The following is a 20,487-nucleotide window of genomic DNA, read 5'->3' as shown; positions in this document are numbered from 1 at the left end:
ATCAGTGTCTCGGTCGTCAGATCTAGAAAGGAGGAGAGCTCATGCATCTGAGATGATCTGATCTGTCAGATGCAGGGAGGAATTTTATATGCATTCATATATAACTTGCTTCCACCCCTAGGCATGGTAGACTCTTCTTTTAGTACATCAACATCAACAGGGGAGATCTTCATCCCACAACTTAATCCTGCTCTCAGGCCCCTTTGTACAGCTCGCCAAGCTCCTTCCCCAGTAATGCTGGAAAAGATGTCTCCCCTCTTCCTGTGTCACCAAGTCACTTGGATTCTTCTCTGGCCACTTCCTAAGCACTTCAGGGCAGTGGTTTTGAAATGCACGGCTGCCTCTGGCATCCTCAGCAGGAAAGCCAGCAGTGGAAGATAACAATGGGAATTTCTGGGAAAGATGGTTTGCCTGCTGCTTCTAATTCCACCCCCCCCCCCACACACACACCCCTTTGCAGGGTAAAGTTGGCGTTCCAGGTCGCAATGTTTATTTCCCAGAGAGGGACAATGAGGTTCATCGGCCTCAACAGAACGCTGTTTGACCCAGTGTTTCTCAACCTTGGTGATTTCAAGCTGTGTGGACTTCAGCTCCCAGAATTAACCTAACCCTTTAAGAATGCTGTCCAGAATCTGGCAAGCAAATGGGAACGGATTCTCTTGAAAGGTTCAGGAACCTTTCAGAAATGCTGCTCTAACTTCTTTGTTGGTATCTTACTTATTTATTATTATTTATTAAAGAGGTTTATACAGCCGCCCAACTCACTCACGGTGACTCCAGGCGGCTTACAAAAATAAAACCCCAAACGCAAAACCCACCACACCCCCTCACCCCTGGCGGCAACAATACAATTCAAACAAACCACTTGATGGGCTCTGCATCAACCCGGGATCCCCAGGCCCACTGGCAAAACCATGTCTTCAGGGCCTTCCGGAAAAGTATTAAGGTGGGGGCCCATCTTATCTCTGCAGGGATGGTGTTCTACAGGGAGGGAGCCACCACAGAGAAGGCTGCTCCTCTTGGTCCCACTAGATGGACCTCCTTAATGTGGGGGGGACCTGTAGCATACCCCGCCTCCCCGATCTGGTGGGCTGGGTGGATGTAACTGGGAAAAGGCGGTCCTTCAGGTAAGCCGGCCACAAGCCATGTAGGGCTTTAAACGTGATAACCAACACCTTGAATTGGACCTGGAAGTATCTTCCCTACTATGTAAAATATCAAGAATATTCTGGGCAGATTGCAATCTTCAGATCTGCCCCTCAGAATACATAAAGATTAAGGGCTGTGCTGCAACGCAGAAGCTCACTGTAGCTTTTCCTGCACTGTTGTCAATTATATCTTTATCTTGCCCTTCACCCAGCTTGCTCAGGACAGCCAGTGTCCTCTGAAGTTTTTCCTTCTCAATAATCCTGCCAGATAATTTAGGCTGGCAGTAACTTGGCTCCGAAAGCTTTGGGGAAATCTGAAGTTCAGTCTATCCAATTCTAGACAAAAAAAACCCCCAAAACAAAACCCTCAGCTCTAGGAATTGAATGCTCTCTTTTTCCATCGCAGAGTGTTACTATTTGAAGCAGGCAAACGCAGGGCCAGTTCCCAAGGTAGCAGTATCAGATGCTGCACAGCAGCAGCTGCTAAAACAGACTATGATTCTGCTCAGCCTCATGTTGAGGCACTCTGAAAATGTTCAGAATAATTCCAGCGTTGTAGTTCATATTCCGGTAAAGTGCAGTTCCACTCCTTCCCTGACCTTGAATTCTCCAGAAGGGTTAAGGTTACAGCCAGGCCATCTGCAAGGCAAGGGGGAGTCAAAAAAGACAAGATGGTAGTCACAGTCAAAAGGACAGGGCTTCAATTGTACAGTCGTAGCCAGCATCTTGACTTTTTTGATGCTTGCCTCCCTGCAGACATCCCTGACCACAACTCCTAAAATTCCCAGCTAAAATGGGAATATTACTAGCCATGTTGGCTGGAAATTCAGAAAGGTTTAATCCCAACACATCTAGAGGACCACAGGCCGAGAACGGTTGGCCTATGTTGACAGATTTGGTTCAATAGTAGCTCACACTCTTATATGAATCTCTTGCAGCAGTATCTTTGGCACTCAGTGGCCATGAGTAACACAGAGCAGTTTCATAAACAGGTCTTACAAGATTAAGTTTTTGGCTTAATCTGACTACCCCAATTGCTTCTGCAAGTCATGGGCGAACTTTGAACAGGAGTTCCGAAGTAAGTGACCCCCTTGCTTTAGATGGGATACAGGAGGGAGTTGGAAGTAGAGGGGCAAAAGTTGGTCAATACCAGCCTTTCCGTTGGGGCTCTGTCAGCCAAAGCCAGTCCCCATCCCTTTCCCATCTTTCTCTAAGCATATCAGGTCCACTCTTATCAGAGTAATGCATTCCTTTCTCCTTCTTCCCTAAAAGGGCTTAGCTGATGCTTGACAGCTCTCTTTATAAAAGGCCACCAGCCGTTTTTGGTGTCCGCACTTCACTGGGAAACGGTTTCCTTGCTGGCTGCACGTTATCCAGGTTTCAAAGACACCAGGTAAATCGGGGGGACCATTCTGTTGCTTTGGGCAAGTGGAGGGGGATTTTTCAATTACATAAGTTATCCCTTTCATCAGTACAGCCAGTCAGAAAATACATTATGAGGAAACAAGCAATATAGTAATTTTATACATCTTTAGGATCTGTTCTGGGTTTGTCCTTTCTTGATGTGTGCAAAGATCAGAGCAGCCTTCACAAAGCTGCTTTGTGGGGGGGGGGGTTCCCCATACTTTGATGTCCATATGTGGACAGAATATTCAAAATGAATGAAATAAATGGGTTCCTAATTAATGTCCCCCAATCTAACCAGCACTGACTATATTATTGTAGATGACAATTTAATTTCAATTCTTAATCCTGGATTTTAAAGGTTGTGGGTAGGTTTTCTGTTGCTGCTGTCCTTTAATCGCTGCTTCTGTTCCTCTTGTCTTTTGTTATTGATGGGCATACCTTATTACCTTTATAACCAGCCACACGGAGAACCCTTCAAGCCAATGAAGGACTATCACTATCCAGAGGCCATCATTTTTTATCAGTCTGGTCAGTCTCTTGGTGGAACACATAGAAGGTTTCTCAATCCTCACCAGGATATTAGAACTGGGTACTTTCAGGCAGATACCAAGGCTAGAGCGATCTAGCATGAGCCCAGCAGAAGAGGTTGCTGGGTAAGGCTCACTGGGAGCCAGTTACTGGAAGGAGAAGACCAGCAAACATCATTCCGGAAGCTCCCTCTGATCTAGCATCAGCCCCATTGGCTGAAAGAAAAGAGAGGGAGACTGGCCAGCTGGTTTCCCAGTAAAGTAGGACTAGAGCTCTGGTTTCCCCACTCCTAATCCAGCACCTCAATTACTGAATCAAACTGGCTTAGCCTGAAGAAATCTTGGCAATGCTGTTCTCTTTATGAGCCAGAGAATAAGAGAGAGCCGAGAAAGCTCTGACAAAGCCTAGCAGCCCTGGGCAGGGCCCCTCTGGCTTTATTTCTGAGCCTAACAGCAGATGTCTCTAGCTAGAGTGCTGAAGGATTGGTTTCACACCTCACGCTAAGAATAAAGGCATCCCTTTGCAGCGCTCCAAGAAAGGGGAGGGGGGTGAAAACGCAGCCTCTGTATTTTTGTTTTTGGCTCCAGCGATTTCTGCCCATACCCCTTCCCCCTGCCCAACTTCCAGTTAGGAGCTTTGAGAAAAATGATCTTATTTTCAAAGCCTCGCTTTAAAATAGTAGTTGGGAATTTAGCCTCAATCCAGCTCTCCCTAAAAATGGTTGCATGGCTGCACACGCACACACACACCACATCAGGTTGAGGGAACCAGCCCCATCCCATCTGTTGTTGGTTTTGGAGCACGTGCTCTGCCTGCAAAGCTCACTGCCTCTTCCCTATGGAATGGCCTGGCCCCATTTTTGAAGCGATGGAATGGCACAAATTTAGCTGCCCAAATTACTCAAGTGATAACAGGATGTCTCACGTACAAGGTCCAGGCAAGTCAAGAAAGGCCGACGCTTGGCTGCTGGTGGGTCTGGGTGAGGAGCATGATCTGAACTTGGAAAGCAATCACAGGAGGTTAATCTCTTGATTATTTGCAGGTCTCTTTTGTGTTATGATCCAGTCTTCTTTTAAAGCTCCAGGCCGTGATACATTAGGCAGGCATAAATTGATTTTCACCACACAGTAAATGTCCCCTTAAAACATTTTTAGCAGACATACCAAAAATGTGATCCGATGGAGGTGACTTGCTAATTTTTGTAGCATGTTTATATTATGTGGAACTCTTTAAATACTGAAAGGTTCAGACAGTGTACAATCATGTCATAATGTGATGTGTGAGCAGGTGCTGCTAAGAAGAGACAAATGCCTTCTAAATAATCAATAGCAATATTTTTGTGAGATTTTCCAGGGGCCACTTCAATTTAAATGTTTGTTTATCATGTATAACCACACAGAATTATTATTTCAACCTGTGCAAAAACAACCCTGTGAGGTAGGCTGGTGGAGAGATTCATGCTGACCTAAGATTATCTTGTGACTGAGTTCACATACCACCTTAAGCTAAGATATGGTTTGTTTACTTCTGTGTAGCATATTGCATCAATGCAGCCAGTGCACCCATGCATACACGCACACCCCAAAATACATTGAAGAGGCTTGCTTTGAAAGGTGATAACAAAAGATTTAAAGGAAGTAATGTTCCCAGCCACCACCTGTTCTTATGTAAGATGCTCTATCAGTCTTCTGGAGGATGAGGGAGGGAGGGGAGGTAAAACAGCAAGATAAAAACACTGCAAATAAATCTGTATTTCACATACCACAGAGACCTGGGAAAGTAGTGCAGAATGTCGAAAGTGCATCGCCTTCCCAGCCAAGTCTCCCAACTGACAGTCACTGGTTTGACATCCAGGTTTATGATCTTAATGGCCTAAAATTACATCAAAAAGACAGGGCTTTCAGGCTGGTCTGAAAAGCTGCCACTACTTGTTTCAAATGCTGCCTTCTCCTCTGGGCAGACACACCTACCCAGAAAGCAGCCAACATTTCTGAGGTTGCCTGCGGATCCAGAGATAAACTTGCTCAGTGCCATTGGTGCTTTGTAGGGTGCTAATATTAGAAATAATAATATTCCTTTGGCCTCTACAGGAAAAGTGGAGAGAGAGATAGATGATAGATACTGTAGATATAGAGAGATGATAGATATAGATAGATGATAGATTGATTGTAATAGATAGTAATACATATTAGTTATGTATTACAGTATAAACATATATGCTTATGTGTCCAAGATGATAAATAGACAGATGATAGACAGACAGACAGACAGACAGACAGACAGATAGATAAATGATAGATATGAATAATGTCTTTTCCCCGTTTTTTCCTCTCCTCTCCTCTCATCCCAGTGGACCTGAAGTTTGATTTACCAAGATGGCAGAAGAGTGAGTAGTTTTGTTTTTTAAAAAGCATGTTATGGGAGTCCTAGTAGGTTATGTTTGAGGGGGGGGGTGCATCCAGGCAGAGTTTAGCAAGCCCGAGCATGGAAAATGGATCGAGGGTCACCAGGAGGGGTGTGCTGTCCTTTTTGCTGGCAGAGAAGACTCCTTAGAACAAGAATAATCCTCCTAAAATGGTGACAGCAGGGTGGAAAGCTCTTTAGAAAGCAGCTTAGGGACCTGCAAAGGGAGTGGGGGGTAGACAACCATGCAAAGCAAAGAATTATTCAGTCTGATTTGTATCCTCCTGTTTTTCCGCAGGGAAGAGATCACTGTAAGTACAAATGGAGCAACATCCTCAAAACGGATGGGAAAGAAACCCTGTCCCTTTATTTTATACAGGGATCTTTCCCTCTTCTTTCAAGAGCCTTTAATAAATTGGGAGAAATGTTCGATGTGTTCACTTCACATGAGTTGAGTAGAGGTAAATTATCCAGTGAAATGTTCCTACAGTACAGTGATCGTTCTGTAACTGCAGGCAAGTAAATACCGACAGCTCCACCATCGCATGCTTCCTGAAAAGTGATGTGCCCTGCATCAGGGTTTTGAATCTTGCCAAGATGCACTTGGCATTTGTCACTTAAGATAAACTTCACAAGAGCTTCTTTGCTAGGTCAAACAAGGTCTTAGCTCCTTAGAAAATGGTTTAAGATAAGCTTTGCAAAAGGTCACCAGTAGCACTTCAGGTTAAAATATATAAATAGTGCCAGTCCAAGAGAGAGAGAGAGAGAGAATGATTGATAGATAGATAGACAGACAGACAGACAGACAGACAGACAGACAGATGATAGACAGACAGATAGATAGATGATAGATAGATAGATAGATAGATAGATAGATAGATAGATAGATAGATGATAGATAGAGATGATAGATGGACAGAGAGACATGATAGATAGATAGATAGATAGATAGATAGAGATGATAGATGGACAGAGAGACATGATAGATAGATAGATAGATAGATAGATAGATAGATAGATAGATAGATAGATGATAGATAGATGATAGATAGAGATGATAGATGGACAGACATGATAGATAGATAGATAGATAGATAGATAGATAGATAGATAGATAGATAGATAGATAGATAGATAGATAGATAGATAGATAGATAGAGATGATAGATGGACAGAGAGACATGATAGATAGATAGATAGATAGATAGATAGATAGATAGATAGATAGATAGATAGATGATAGATAGAGATGATAGATGGACAGACATGATAGATAGATAGATAGATAGATAGATAGATAGATAGATAGATAGATAGATAGATAGAGAGATAGATAAGATAGAGAGATGATGATGATAGATGATAGATGTTGTTGTTTATTCGTTTAGTCGCTTCCGACTCTTCGTGACTTCATGGACCAGCCCACGCCAGAGCTTCCTGTCGGTCGTCAACACCCCCAGCTCCCCCAGGGACGAGTCCGTCACCTCTAGAATATCATCCATCCATCTTGCCCTTGGTCGGCCCCTCTTCCTTTTGCCCTCCACTCTCCCTAGCATCAGCATCTTCTCCAGGGTGTCCTGTCTTCTCATTATGTGGCCAAAGTATTTCAGTTTTGCCTTTAATATCATTCCCTCAAGTGAGCAGTCTGGCTTTATTTCCTGGAGGATGGACTGGTTTGATCTTCTTGCAGTCCAAGGCACTCTCAGAATTTTCCTCCAACACCACAGTTCAAAAGCATCGATCTTCCTTCGCTCAGCCTTCCTTATGGTCCAGCTCTCGCAGCCATATGTTACTACAGGGAACACCATTGCTTTAACTATGCGGGCCTTTGTTGTCAGTGTGATGTCTCTGCTCTTCACTATTTTATCGAGATTTGTCATTGCTCTTCTTCCAAGGATTAAGCGTCTTCTGATTTCCTGACTGCAGTCAGCATCTGCAGTAATCTTTGCACCTAGGAATACAAAGTCTTTCACTGCTTCTACATTTTCTCCCTCTATTTGCCAGTTATCAATCAAGCTGGTTGCCATAATCTTGGTTTTTTTGAGGTTTAGCTGCAAGCCAGCTTTTGCACTTTCTTCTTTCACCTTCATCATAAGGCTCCTCAGTTCCTCTTCACTTTCAGCCATCAAAGTGGTATCATCTGCATATCTGAGATTGTTAATGTTTCTTCCAGAGATTTTAACTCCAGCCTTGGATTCCTCAAGGCCAGCTTGTCGCATGATGTATTCTGCATACAAGTTGAATAGGTAGGGTGAGAGTATACAGCCCTGCCGTACTCCTTTCCCAATCTTAAACCAGTCCGTTGTTCCGTGGTCTGTTCTTACTGTTGCTACTTGGTCGTTATACAGATTCTTCAGGAGGCAGACAAGATGACTTGGTATCCCCATACCACTAAGAACTTGCCACAATTTGTTATGGTCCACACAGTCAAAGGCTTTAGAATAGTCAATAAAACAGAAATAGATGTTTTTCTGAAACTCCCTGGCTTTTTCCATTATCCAGCGGATATTGGCAATTTGGTCTCTAGTTCCTCTGCCTTTTCTAAACCCAGCTTGTACATCTGGCAATTCTCGCTCCATGAATTGCTGAAGTCTACCTTGCAGGATCTTGAGCATTACCTTACTGGCATGTGAAATGAGTGCCACTGTTCGATAGTTTGAACATTCTTTAGTGTTTCCCTTTTTTGGTATGGGGATATAAGTTGATTTTTTCCAGTCTGATGGCCATTCTTGTGTTTTCCAAATTTGCTGGCATATAGCATGCATTACCTTGACAGCATCATCTTGCAAGATTTTGAACAGTTCAGCTGGGATGCCGTCGTCTCCTGTTGCCTTGTTATTAGCAATGCTTCTTAAGGCCCACTCAACCTCACTCTTCAGGATGTCTGGCTCTAGCTCACCGACCACACCGTCAAAGCTATCCCCGATATTGTTATCCTTCCTATACAGGTCTTCTGTATATTCTTGCCACCTTTTCTTGATCTCTTCTTCTTCTGTTAGGTCCTTGCCATCTTTGTTTTTGATCATACCCATTTTGGCCTGGAATTTACCTCCAATGTTTCTAATTTTCTGGAAGAGGTCTCTTGTCCTTCCTATTCTATTGTCTTCTTCCACTTCCGCGCATTGCTTGTTTAAAAATAATTCCTTATCTCTTCTGGCTAACCTCTGGAATTTTGCATTTAATTGGGCATATCTCCCCCTATCACTGTTGCCTTTTGCTTTCCTTCTTTCTTGGGCTACTTCTAGTGTCTCAGCAGACAGCCATTTTGCCTTCTTGGTTTTCTCTTTCTTTGGGATGTATTTTGTTGCCGCCTCCTGAACAATGCTGCCAACTTCTGTCCAGAGTTCTTCCGGGACCCTATCTACTAAGTCCAGTCCCTTAAATCGATTCTTCACCTCCACTGCATATTCCTTAGGAATATTAGTGAGCTCATATCTAGCTGATCTGTGGGTCTTCCCTAATCTCTTTAGTCTGATCCTAAATTGTGCAAGAAGAAGTTCGTGATCTGAACTACAGTCAGCTCCAGGCCTTGTTTTTACCGACTGTACAGATGTCCGCCACCTTTGGCTGCAAAGGATGTAATCAATCTGATTTCGGTGTTGTCCATCTGGTGAAGTCCATGTATAAAGCCGTCTCTTAGGTTGCTGGAAGAGAGTGTTTGTTATGCAGAGTGAATTGTCTTGGCAAAATTCTATCAGCCTGTGTCCTGCTTCGTTTTGTTCTCCCAGGCCATACTTACCTGTAATTCGAGGTGTCATTTGACTGCCCACCTTAGCATTCCAGTCTCCTGTGATGAAAATAACATCTCTTTTAGGCGTGTTGTCCAGTAGTTGCTGCAGATCCTCATAGAACTGCTCTACTTCAGCTTCTTCAGCATTTGTGGTTGGGGCGTATATTTGGATCACTGTGATGTTAGATGGCTTGCCCTGAATTCGAATTGAGATCATTCTGTCATTTTTTGGGTTGTATCCAAGCACTGCTTTAGCCACTTTACTATTAATTATGAAGGCTACTCCATTTCTTCTGTGGTCCTCTTGTCCGCAGTAGTAGATCTGGTGGTCATTTGATGTGAAGTGGCCCATTCCAGTCCATTTCAGTTCACTGACGCCCAGAATGTCTATCTTTAATCTTGACATCTCACCAATAACCACATCCAATTTGCCCTGGCTCATAGATCTTACATTCCAGGTTCCGATGGTGTGTTGATCCTTAGAACATTGGATTCGCCGTTCACCACCAGCACCGTTGGCCGCTAACCGTCCTTTCGGCTTTGAGCTAGCTGCGTCATCACGTCTGGAGCTAGTTGAACTCATCCTCTGTTCCTCCCCAGTAGCATTTTGACCATCTTCCGACCTGGGGGTCTCATCTTCCGATGGTATACCGACATATCTCTGGTTGTACTGATCCATTTAGTTTTCACGGCAAGAATACTGGGGTGGGTTGCCATTACCTTCCCCAGGGATCGCCTTTAGTCTGACCTCTCTGTCATGACCTTCCCATCTTGGGTGGCCCTTCACGGTTTAGCTCATGGCATCATTGAGGTGCTCAAGCTCCAGCACCACGACAAGGTAACGATCCTTTGCTGAAGATGATAGATAGATAATGAGAAATAGATGATAAATGGATAGAGAGAGATGATGAGAGAGAGAGATAAAAAATATACCATCTTCAGACATGGCACTATACAATCTTTGCTGTTAGCATATTTAATCATGTGTCACAACATTTCATTTCTTAAAAGATGTTATCTCTGTTCAAGCACTCTTGAAATTCTGTTTTCTTGAATGCTGTCTTCCCTATCTGATATCTATTCAGGGTATCCATAAAGTAGGTCAAAAAAGTCAAAATGGCAGGTGTGTCTGTGCAATCAAATCCCTGCCCTTTACAAATAAATACATGTAAAAAGGGACAGTTGCCATCTTGATTTTTTGGCTTGTCCAAGGATGACCCTGGATACGTTGCGCTTCAGTTCCCATCCTTTCTAGCTGCCATAGCCACTATCAGATGTAGACCAGTGTTTCTCCATCTCAGTGACTTCAAGTCCTATAGACTTCAATTCCCAGAATTCCCCAGCCAGCATGGCTGGCTGGGGAATTCTGGGAGTTGAAGTCCACGGGTCTTAAAGTTGCTGAGATGGAGAAACACTGCTGTATACCAAATGATACAGAAAGCATCGGATGGGCAAGGTTGCTCTAATGTGCATCATGGTAGGCCTATGGAGACATGACATCAAGAGAAATTCAGTCTGCATTCAGGAGCACCCTTTTTTCCATCTATATGCCCCATCCTGATCAAATCAGAGCAAAAAACGTGGAAGCCATTCTGCATGATCGATCAGAAGAGGAATCACGAATCTGGAAATCCAAGAAAAATGTTACAGTATTGTCATCTTGCACAAAGAATACAACATTCAAAATCCACTCACTCAAGTGCCATCTAGTGACGAAACCACAGTCCATACAGAGGCTGAGATCTCTGAAAATAAAGTTCTGCATTTGACTGAAAACCATGACCATTATTGGAATTTCTGTCTTCACAGTGTTTAGTTTTTATTCTTTTCCACATGGTGTTTCTCAGTAAAGGGATAGGTCAGGAAAATAGGAAAGTGAACATCTACCAGCAATTAAAATACAAAGTACTTAAATGAGCAGGGACAGATTTATACCATTTCCCTCACTCACATACTATCCTCTCTAAAAATCTGGAATTTGAGGGTAAGCGCAGCAAGTACAGCTGGCCTTTATATGTCCTAAAATGTGGTTGCAGGGAGCATCCTGGACCTAATACATTATTTAAATCTGCAGTATGAGGAAGAAGAAGAGGAGGAGGAATATGTAGAGGAAGAAGCAGAGCAGCCGGTGCCCCCCAAGCCTGCCCCTCCCCCTCCCCCTCCTGCAACTGTCCCTCCCCTACGCCGAAAATCGTCTGCTAATTACCGGGCCTACGCTATTGAGCCGCACGACAAGGTGAGTGCCTGCCTCCTTTCAAGTTAAATAGAAATGCAGAAATACACTGGGCAAGATTCAGGGTGGAGAACACAGGAGATCTAAGGGGATGCCCATGATGGGAAGGGGAGGGGGGAATGCAGAAACAGAAACAGTACGGCCTCTGTGTGTCTGTGCGTGCGTCTGCGTGCGTTTCGGAGAGAGATGCAAATTTATCGACTTGCATGAAAACAATACACCAAGACAGTTATGATAAATTTGCATCTTTCTCCCAATATATGCTCAAAGTGTAATTCAGAAGTTGAACAGGTGGATGCTTACCTTCTGGAGCACCACTCGGTCTCGGGTCGTTGCAGAATCAGAAAACTGGGTATCATGTCATGTCCTCTCAGATTTCCTTCTTGCTTCAGGATGTTCCTACTCCTTATTATCACAAAAATCTATTCAAAATCATGGAGGATACGTGGCCTTTCCCAAATGGTCTCTAGTGAGAGATCTAGGCATCAGTTAATTTAGACTGATCCAGTCTGTTATTCATTTAGGAACAAACTAAACCCACTGGACAGAGCAGATGATATTTTATTTCGTATCTCTCCTTTCCTTTAAATGACTGGGGTTCTTTCTTTGGAAATCTGTCACTTCATTTTACTGTTTGTACTAACCAGGCCTATAGCAAACCTCTGTTTCCCTTCTTGCCTATTGAACTACTTCCCTTGCTATTTTAGGAGAAGTGGTTGTCGCTGTGATTTTAGGAAGTCCCACTGACCACCATCTTCCCCATGTATTAAATATGTCTCTCAATCTCTCTTCTTTTGTTCCACCACAGATAAAATGCAAGATATCAGCTTCTCGGAAATTGCAGCTCAAGGTGATGTGGAAAAAATGGTCTTCTGGGTATTGGAACAGTTGGAAAAGCACACAAGGCGCTAAACATCTGTGGGGGCACATCTGGCAAGTTTCTAGGAGATTGGAAGCAGAAAGGTGGTATATAGACCCTGGTGGAAAGGAGGCACAATAGATCAAAGAGACTAGAACACACACACACACACACACACTGCAAATGTTTGGTAGAAAGGCACACTTGACAAACTGGACTTGCCCAACCTGAGTGCCCTCCAGATGTGTGAAAATCAACTCCCAGAATTCTTAGCTTAGCATGACCCCTGTTGATCATTCTAGGAGTCAGCCCATACTTCTGGAGAGTGCTGTGCAAGGAAAAGCTAGCTTAAGCCATGGTATATTCATCAGGTTGAAGGAATGCAAGCAAGCTATAAGTCCATCTCATTGACCTACACGACTGTCTTTTCACCCAGTCACTGATGCTCCAGATGGCTAAGAAGGAAATGGAAAAGGAAGAAGAAGAGCGGGCCCAGGAGAAAGGGCGATTTCTCTCCGAGCACTGTATCCCCTTAGAACTGGCAGGACTCAGCCTCACAGAATTGCAGGTCAGAATTGGGGTGGGGAGAATGATTGAAGGAGAGAGGAGGCTGACCCAAGTTGGAGAAGATTCACTTCTTGGCTTTGGTGAGGTCAGCCTTCCCCAAACTGGTGCTCTCCAGATGTGTTGGACTTCCCATGAAAAGTCTCTAGTTTGAAGAAAGATAAAGACAGATGCCAGATGAAAGAACAACTCTAAAGTGTATCTTTGATCCTCAGGGTAAGCTGTCCTGGGTGTTGGCCTATGTTAGGGAAGGTGGTAAGTTCCTTGAGGTTGCACTATGCATTTGCTACACAACTTGCTTTGCACCAGCAGCGCTCAAGCAAGAGTGCAAAACGATCAAAATTCCATATACTTTGAGAGACGAAATTACTTTAGAAGGACCCACCCAGTTAAAATTCTGTTGTATGCCCATGTTCAACGTTAGCCTTCTTCAAACTGGTGCCCTCCAGGTATATGACCTGGAGATGGGATTTATAGGACAACGTATCTGGAAGGGCAGCTGATTGGGGAAGACTATTCTAAGAGATGTCCTAGCTTTGAGAAAAATACATAATTGTGTATATTAATGGATTCTAAATCTTCAGCCTATCTGCAAAAACGTTTTGAAATTATTGTCTTCTTATTTTTCCAGTTTAACCATTCCAGTTCAAGTGGTTGATTTCTTAAAAAATTAGTTGGCTGATCACTCGTGAATACACAGTTCCTTATTAGTCTTGAATCTGATCTTTGATTCCTCTTGCAAGTTATACTATCTTGTTTGCTATAGGAGGTATGTCGGCAGCTCCATAAACAAATTGACAAAGTTGATGAGGAGCGTTATGACACGGAGGCCCGGGTCCATAAGAGCATCAACGAGGTGAGCTTCTGCACAGGGGACTTGGTGGGAGCTGGGCTACAACTGTCTTTTATTCTACAGGGCATCACTTGTGGACCCCGTTCATATAAGATAGAAAGGGAAAGAGAACTAAGTAGATTTCAGATGAAGGATTTAGCCAATGTAATTTGGCATTTTAATCACAGTAGTAGGGAAATGCAAAATACAGCTTAGTCTCTGTCTCCCAGCTTAAAAACAATCACATAGGGGTGTTGAGTAAATCAAACCAGGAAAAGCTGGAACATATGCTACTCTGATGTCCTTGGAAGAAAGGTGGATTTTAAAAACTATCTCAGTGCACCTATCACACTATGTCTGCTGAGTGCAGAAAAGGAGTACAGGTAGTCCTTGCTTAACAACCACAATTGGGACCAGAATTTCGGTTGCTAAGTGAAGTGAATCCAACCCGATTTTATGACCATATTTGTGGCAGTTGTTAAGCGAATCACCGTGGGCATTAAGTGAACCACGTGTCATTAAGTGAATCATGTGGTTCTACATTTGCTTGCCAGAAGCCAGTCAGGAAGGTTGAAAATGGTGATCATGTGACTTTAGGATGCTGTGACGGTCATAAATGCAAACTCGTTGCCAACTGCCCAAATCGAGATACGTGACCATGGAGATACTGTGATGGTCGTGTGAGGACCAGTTGTAAGTCAGTTTTTTCAGCCCCGTCGTAACTCTGAACTGTCACTAAACAAATGGTCATTAAGTGAGGACTGCCTGTAAGAAATAATGAGCAAAAGAAACAAATGGCATATGAGGTAAGAACTATAAAAAGGAGCATAGATAAATCTAGTCTGCACCAGCAACATTCACTATACCTCTCAGTATCATTCTATTCTCGAAAAGCATTCTAGTCTCTTCAGCCATGTCCATCTGCTGCTTTATGTTCTGCCGTTTGTTTTCAAACTTTTCACTTCTCCATTTCTGAGGGTCTCATCAACTCTGTTCAGTTATGGCTTTCTCGGTCTTCTCTTTCTCCCCACCCATTCACTCTTCTTTCACTTATTTGCTTTGCCATTCAACCCTCATTCATGCCATCTACATGACCAACCACCCCAGTGTACTTCTTTACCCGGATTATTCGCTTTTTCATGCGATCCACGTTTATCCAGATCCAGCCCTTCTAGTCTCATTTCTTTCACTTCTTTTCTCCCAGGTCCGTTTCTTCCCAAGATCCACTTGGGTGTGTTACCAAGAGTCTGCCCCACTTTCAGAACCTCTTGTTACCCTTGTTTTGTTCACTAATTTTCTTACTAATTTTTAGTCAGATAAAAGACTAAGTCAGATAGAGAGTAGACGAGGTTTCCAGCTGCAACACTCCCTGCTAACCGTAAGGACAGCAGCAGCATTCATCAAGCGCAATGAGAACCCAGTTTCGTCCCTTCCCAAGTATGCAGGCTGGTATTTCTAATCTATAGACCGTCTTGCAAACCAGAGCACCATTGCCCGCATCCCACAACTCAGAGCTACATGCAATGTATTGATACACACTTCAGTATCCTGACTGGAAAACTGATAGCTGGGATACAGTAACTTTTTTAATGAATAATTATTTCTACTTTATAGTCATAGGATACTAAGAAGAGCCACTAGGTAGCAGTGCTGGACCAGTTTTGACTGTAGCATCTTAAATAAGAGCAGAAGTGGTTGGCTAATTTCAGGTCTACCTTGGTCTCTACATGAAGAATATCATCTTTTAAAGAGGGGTGGGAAAGGGATGATCTGCTGTTTTGTGTTTGGCATTCAGTCTTATCTTCAGACCATTTCTTTAGCTCTTCCTTCCCTAATTTGTTGCCCTTCAGACATACTGGTAGTCCTCGACTTACAACCATTTGTTTAGCAACTGTTCGAAGTTATGACAGCACTGAAAAAGTTACTTGTGACTGGTCCTCGCACTTACAACCATTGCAGCGTCCCTGAAGTCACATGATCAAACTTTGGGCGCTTGGCGATCGGCATGTATTTATGACAGTTGCAGCGTCCCGGGGTCACATGATCACCATTTGCGACCTTCCCAGCTGGCTCCTGACAAGCAAAATTAACAGAGGAAGCCAGGTTCACTTAACAACCATGTAATTCACTTAATGACCATGGCAAAAAAGGTCATAAAATCAGGTACGACTCACTTAAAAACCACCTCGCTTAGCATCAGAAGTCCTGGTCCCAATTGTGATTGTAAGTCAAGGACTACCTGTACTGGATGTTGTGAGTTGTAATCCAATTTCATGAAACTTGTCCTCCATTCCAGCTCTTTTTCAGAATCGCAACTCAGAGACTGAGGGAACATTTATTTCCTTCCTTGTCCCCATGATGTTCCCTTTATCTCATCTCCAGCCCACGAGTGAGGCAACCTTGTCATTCATTGTACTGCTATGGACCTTTTCCCACTACTATGTTATAGTGTTATCTACCCATCCTTGAACAGATGGTACTAAATTTGCTGTCTCCATTCCTGAACCTTGTCATGCCTCTGTTGCTCCTGTTTCCAGGCACTGCAAGTCATCTGGCTTCCCTCCAAGATAATGGGTGACAAAGCCAATAGATTTTCCCCATCTTGAAGATGCCTTGGGACAATCTCAGAATAAAGAAAAATATTACCTGAAGACTTACACAGCCAAGGAAACTTAAGCCAGATTCACTAATGGGTTGGGGATGAGACAAAGGAAGCATCATGAGGACTCAGCAGACCAAAGATCTTGCTAGGGCAGTGTTTTTCAAACTGGGCAACTCCCCAGCCAGCATGAATTCTGGGAGTTGAAGTCCACGCATCTTAAAGTTGCCAAGTTTGAAAAACATTGATTTATAATTTTCAGAATGTTCTTTATTTAAAACAGTTTGTGAGAATGTTTGAGGAAACCTGGAAGGACTGCAACAGTCTACTCCCATCTGAAGTTTTCTTCATAAAACCTGGCTTTCCCCCACTGATTACCTTTCAAATGCGCTGAGGCCACAATTCCAAGAATTCCCAGGCACCATCAGTTTGGATATTGTTGTCCTCACATCTGGAGAGCATCCAGTTGAGGAATATTGTGAACTGAATTTGGGGCCAGGGTGCTTGCCCCTCAGTATTTCCTGCCGCTAGATTTCAAATGTTAACAGACCGTCCGTTCTGGCTCCAGATCCAGGATTTGAACCAGAAGATTTTTGACCTGCGAGGCAAATTCAAGCGCCCCGCTCTTCGCCGGGTGCGTCTCTCAGCTGATGCGATGATGCAGGCCTTGCTTGGCTCCAAGCACAAGGTCTCTATGGATCTGCGAGCCAACCTCAAACAGGTCAAGAAGGACGACACGGAGAAGGTGAGGCTGGAAGGATCTGCAGCCAGCAGCAAGAGGGAGGGGAGAGGAAGTGGGCAGTGGTCGCTACAGGGTCACCCAGCTCCTTGATTTAGGAAAAGGTGGGCAATCCTTCTTTAGCTTGAAGCTCTGCTTAGCTTTTGAGGGGCAACATGGTGTCATGATGATCCCAGAGGGGGCATGGCTGAAACTTTGACTTTTTTTTTTTTTTTTTGCATTTTGAGGCTGGTTTGGTGGGGGGAATTAATGGATGAAGAGTCATTTCAGCCCTCAGGCTCACTCTTAAAAGAGCAGAATTGGTCCATTTGGAGAGTTTAAAGGAGCCTTACTCAACCTTTTGACCCTGGAGGAACCCTTGAAATATTGTTCAGGCCTTGGGGAACCCCTGCATATTCAGGCTCCACTATAGGCCAGAAGTTACAAAATTATTATATTCATTTCATGTGTGGGCCTGTATAGATGCATTAACAGTGTCATTAAACCAAAAATAAAGAATGAAGCTTACCTCTTTAATGTGAAGTTGCCCGAATTTGAAATAATTTTCTAAATAAATCATGATCTCCCAGGGAACCCCTAGTGACCTCTTGTGGAACCCCAGGGCTCCACGGAACCCCGGCTGAGAAACCCTGCTTTAAAGGGTGAAATACATTTTGTCCCTCAACCCCCCACCCCCAAACCTCTTCTCTGGAGGCTCTGCGGACCATACATGGGGTGCTACAGCCCCTTTTGGACTCCAAAGGTTGCCAATCCCTGGTCTAGGATCATTGTGGGTTGGCTGAAGTTCTGAGGTGACCAAACTGCCAAACTTTGCCTGCTTGCTTGCTTATTTACTCACAGCCTGACTGATCACTCATGGGGGGTGAGTAATTTCCAGGCACAAAATGACTTTCTGTCAGTGATGTTGTATGCAGAAGCCCCAGATGGCAGTCCTTGACATCTTGACCTACAAGTTACCACCAGTTGTCCGGCCTAGACACTGGGGAGCTGCTTCCAATCAGAGTGATATGAGGCTAGATGGACAAATGATCTGATTCCATAAAAATAGTATAGCATGAATACAATAACAAAGCATGAAAGAAGCCTGCAGCAATTTTTTAATTTTTTTACCCATAAATAGCAATCTTAAAGTGCACTTTGGAGGAAGAAAGTAGGTTTAGATGTCCAGTGAGCCCTTTATCCAATTCCTGTTTTCCATAAAAAGTTCAACACTACTTCCAAAGCTGCAGGTGTGTCCACAGGGAGGGGGTCAAAAAAGTCAAGGTGCAGCCACTGCAATGCAACCAAAGCCCTTTTTTATATGCATTGGGACCACCATCTTGACTCGTTTGATCCCTTCCTGGCAGACAGCCTTGCATGTATAAACATGTATAAAGTCTACTTGGGAAAAGGGAAATAGTTAGGCTGATTTTGAGTTTTAAAAAACCTCTGCAATCCAAGAATGCATGCAGCAGCACCTCTCCTTTCCTCAGCCTGATTACGTATCCAACCAAGATTGCAGCTTAGAGAATGTGGAAAGGTATTTTGTTTTACCCTCTCTCATAACAACAGGGATTCCTGGAATCACCCAGAGAAGTGAATAGCGTAAAATTCAGGAAAATCTAAATATCTCACTGGGCACAAGTAACCTTTCCAAATGTATGGGTAGAGAAATAGGATAGATGGTTTCTCCAGGGGAAGGAGAACTTTCTCAACAGCAGGATCCCCTCTTGGCAGTGATAGAAATACCATTAATGAAAGTTTCCAATGGCTTCCTGTGCCATGGAACAAGGTAAACTACAGGTTCTGTGTCACAGCAGTCAAGGTGTTGGACCAGGAGCAGGGAGGCCCAAGTTCTGGTCCATCCTCAGCCATGGAAGCTCCCTGGGGGACTATGGACCAGTCATTGTCTCTCAGCCTATCACTCGGAGTTGTTGTTGTGGGGACGAATATGAGGAGGGAGAGCTATGGAAGCTGCTTTGAGCTCCAATAAATAAAAAATAAATGAGATAACATGATACAAGTCGCTCCTCATGAAGTCTGATTTCTTGACCCTTGGTCTTGACCTTTGGTTGATTTCTTGACCCTTGGTCTCCCCCCAGGAGAATCGGGAGGTAGGTGACTGGCGGAAGAATATCGATGCCCTGAGTGGCATGGAAGGGCGCAAGAAAAAATTTGAGACCTCTGTCACAGGGCAAGCCTGAGGCCCAAGGTGAGAGAAATTCCTTCAGGGAAGTACAGATTGAAATAGATAGGTTGTTTGCACATTTGGGTGAAGGGATGGATGTGGTGGGTGGTCAAATCCAAGAGCAGCAATTTAAGGATTGCATCTGGAAAAAGATGCTGGTGGAGGCCAACTCCCTCACAGGTGTGTTTGTTTGTTTAAAATATATATGGCCACCCATCTTGTGGTACACAACTCACAAGCAATAAAAACAAGACAACCAAAAAATCAAGAGAAACCAGGCACCCCGTCTATCAACTATGCCCATTCATTTCTACAATCACCAGGTTCCAACTTTACTGTTCCAGCACTTGGGAGGAAAGCCAGTTCTTCGCCGCTTCCCAGAAGGTTAAGAGGGTGGGAGCCTGCCAGATCTCAGTGGGAAGGGTGCCCCACAGGGCAGAGGCTGCTACAGAAACAGCATGCTTCCTAGATCCTATTAGATGGCAACATTTGAAGGAAGAGACCTGGAGCGTGCCCACTCTATCCAATCTAGTGGAACGGGCAGATACCCTCTGGAAGAGGTGGTCCCACCAATAACCTGCCATGTAGGGCTTTAAAGGTGATAACTAGCACCCTGAACTGCACCCAGAAAGAAACTGGGAGCCCATGCAGCTCTGCAACAATGGTGTGACATGGGCAAACTGAGGGGTGGCCAATACTGTGTGAGCTGCCGCATTCTGGACCAGCTGGAACTTCCAAGTGGTCTTCAAGGGCAGCCCCATATAGAGCATGTTGCAATAGTCCAACCAGGAAGTGACCAAGGCATGAGTGACCATATTCTAGGCTGTTCTAAGCTAGCTTTCCAAAACACAGAGTCCTCCATATAGGTCGGCTATGACACTTAAAATTCCCACCCAATTTTCCCACAATAGTCCAACAGTGCTAATAATTCCCATCTACTTTTGCTACATTAGTCCAATTTTGCATGATAGTCCTAAACGTGGAGGACATCAGATTTAGAAAGGTGTTTTTCTCTGGGTGCTGAGAGGTTGCAGACCTTTGCAAAACAGGGCATGGGTGTTCGGAATGGTTTTCTGAACTTTCTCCTTTCTTTTCTTTTTCTTTTTCCTTTTTTTTTCCAGATGGGGTTTCCTGTGTGGTCTCTGATCCGTAGATGCTATAGATCCCTCCTGAATCCTTTTGTCCATCATTGGGACAAAAAGTGCACCGTGGAGTTTTGTTCTGCATCCTACAACTTCCTTTTCTCTTGCTTTGGAGAGCATCCTAACTCTGACCCCC

At 44.0% G+C, this 20,487-nt stretch overlaps 1 protein-coding gene across 1 annotated transcript; it reads left to right on the top strand.

The window, feature by feature from the left end:
• The first annotated feature begins 509 nt into the window (after nucleotides 1–509).
• TNNI3 (troponin I3, cardiac type) lies at nucleotides 510–19,236 on the top strand. Its single transcript, XM_063301857.1, has 8 exons — nucleotides 510–564; nucleotides 1,555–1,718; nucleotides 11,291–11,452; nucleotides 12,258–12,299; nucleotides 12,745–12,876; nucleotides 13,639–13,728; nucleotides 16,872–17,048; nucleotides 19,124–19,236. Exons 1-8 carry the CDS (start codon nucleotides 510–512, stop codon nucleotides 19,223–19,225), a joined length of 924 nt encoding a protein of 307 aa, XP_063157927.1. The 3' UTR covers nucleotides 19,226–19,236.
• Nucleotides 19,237–20,487: the final 1,251 nt, after the last annotated feature.

Source organism: Candoia aspera, chromosome 4 (genome assembly GCF_035149785.1).
Source record: "Candoia aspera isolate rCanAsp1 chromosome 4, rCanAsp1.hap2, whole genome shotgun sequence".
NCBI classification, from domain to species: Eukaryota; Metazoa; Chordata; class Lepidosauria; order Squamata; family Boidae; genus Candoia; species Candoia aspera.
The sequence above is the reverse complement of the archived record's forward strand: the minus strand, read 5'-3'. Positions and strand labels throughout refer to the sequence as shown.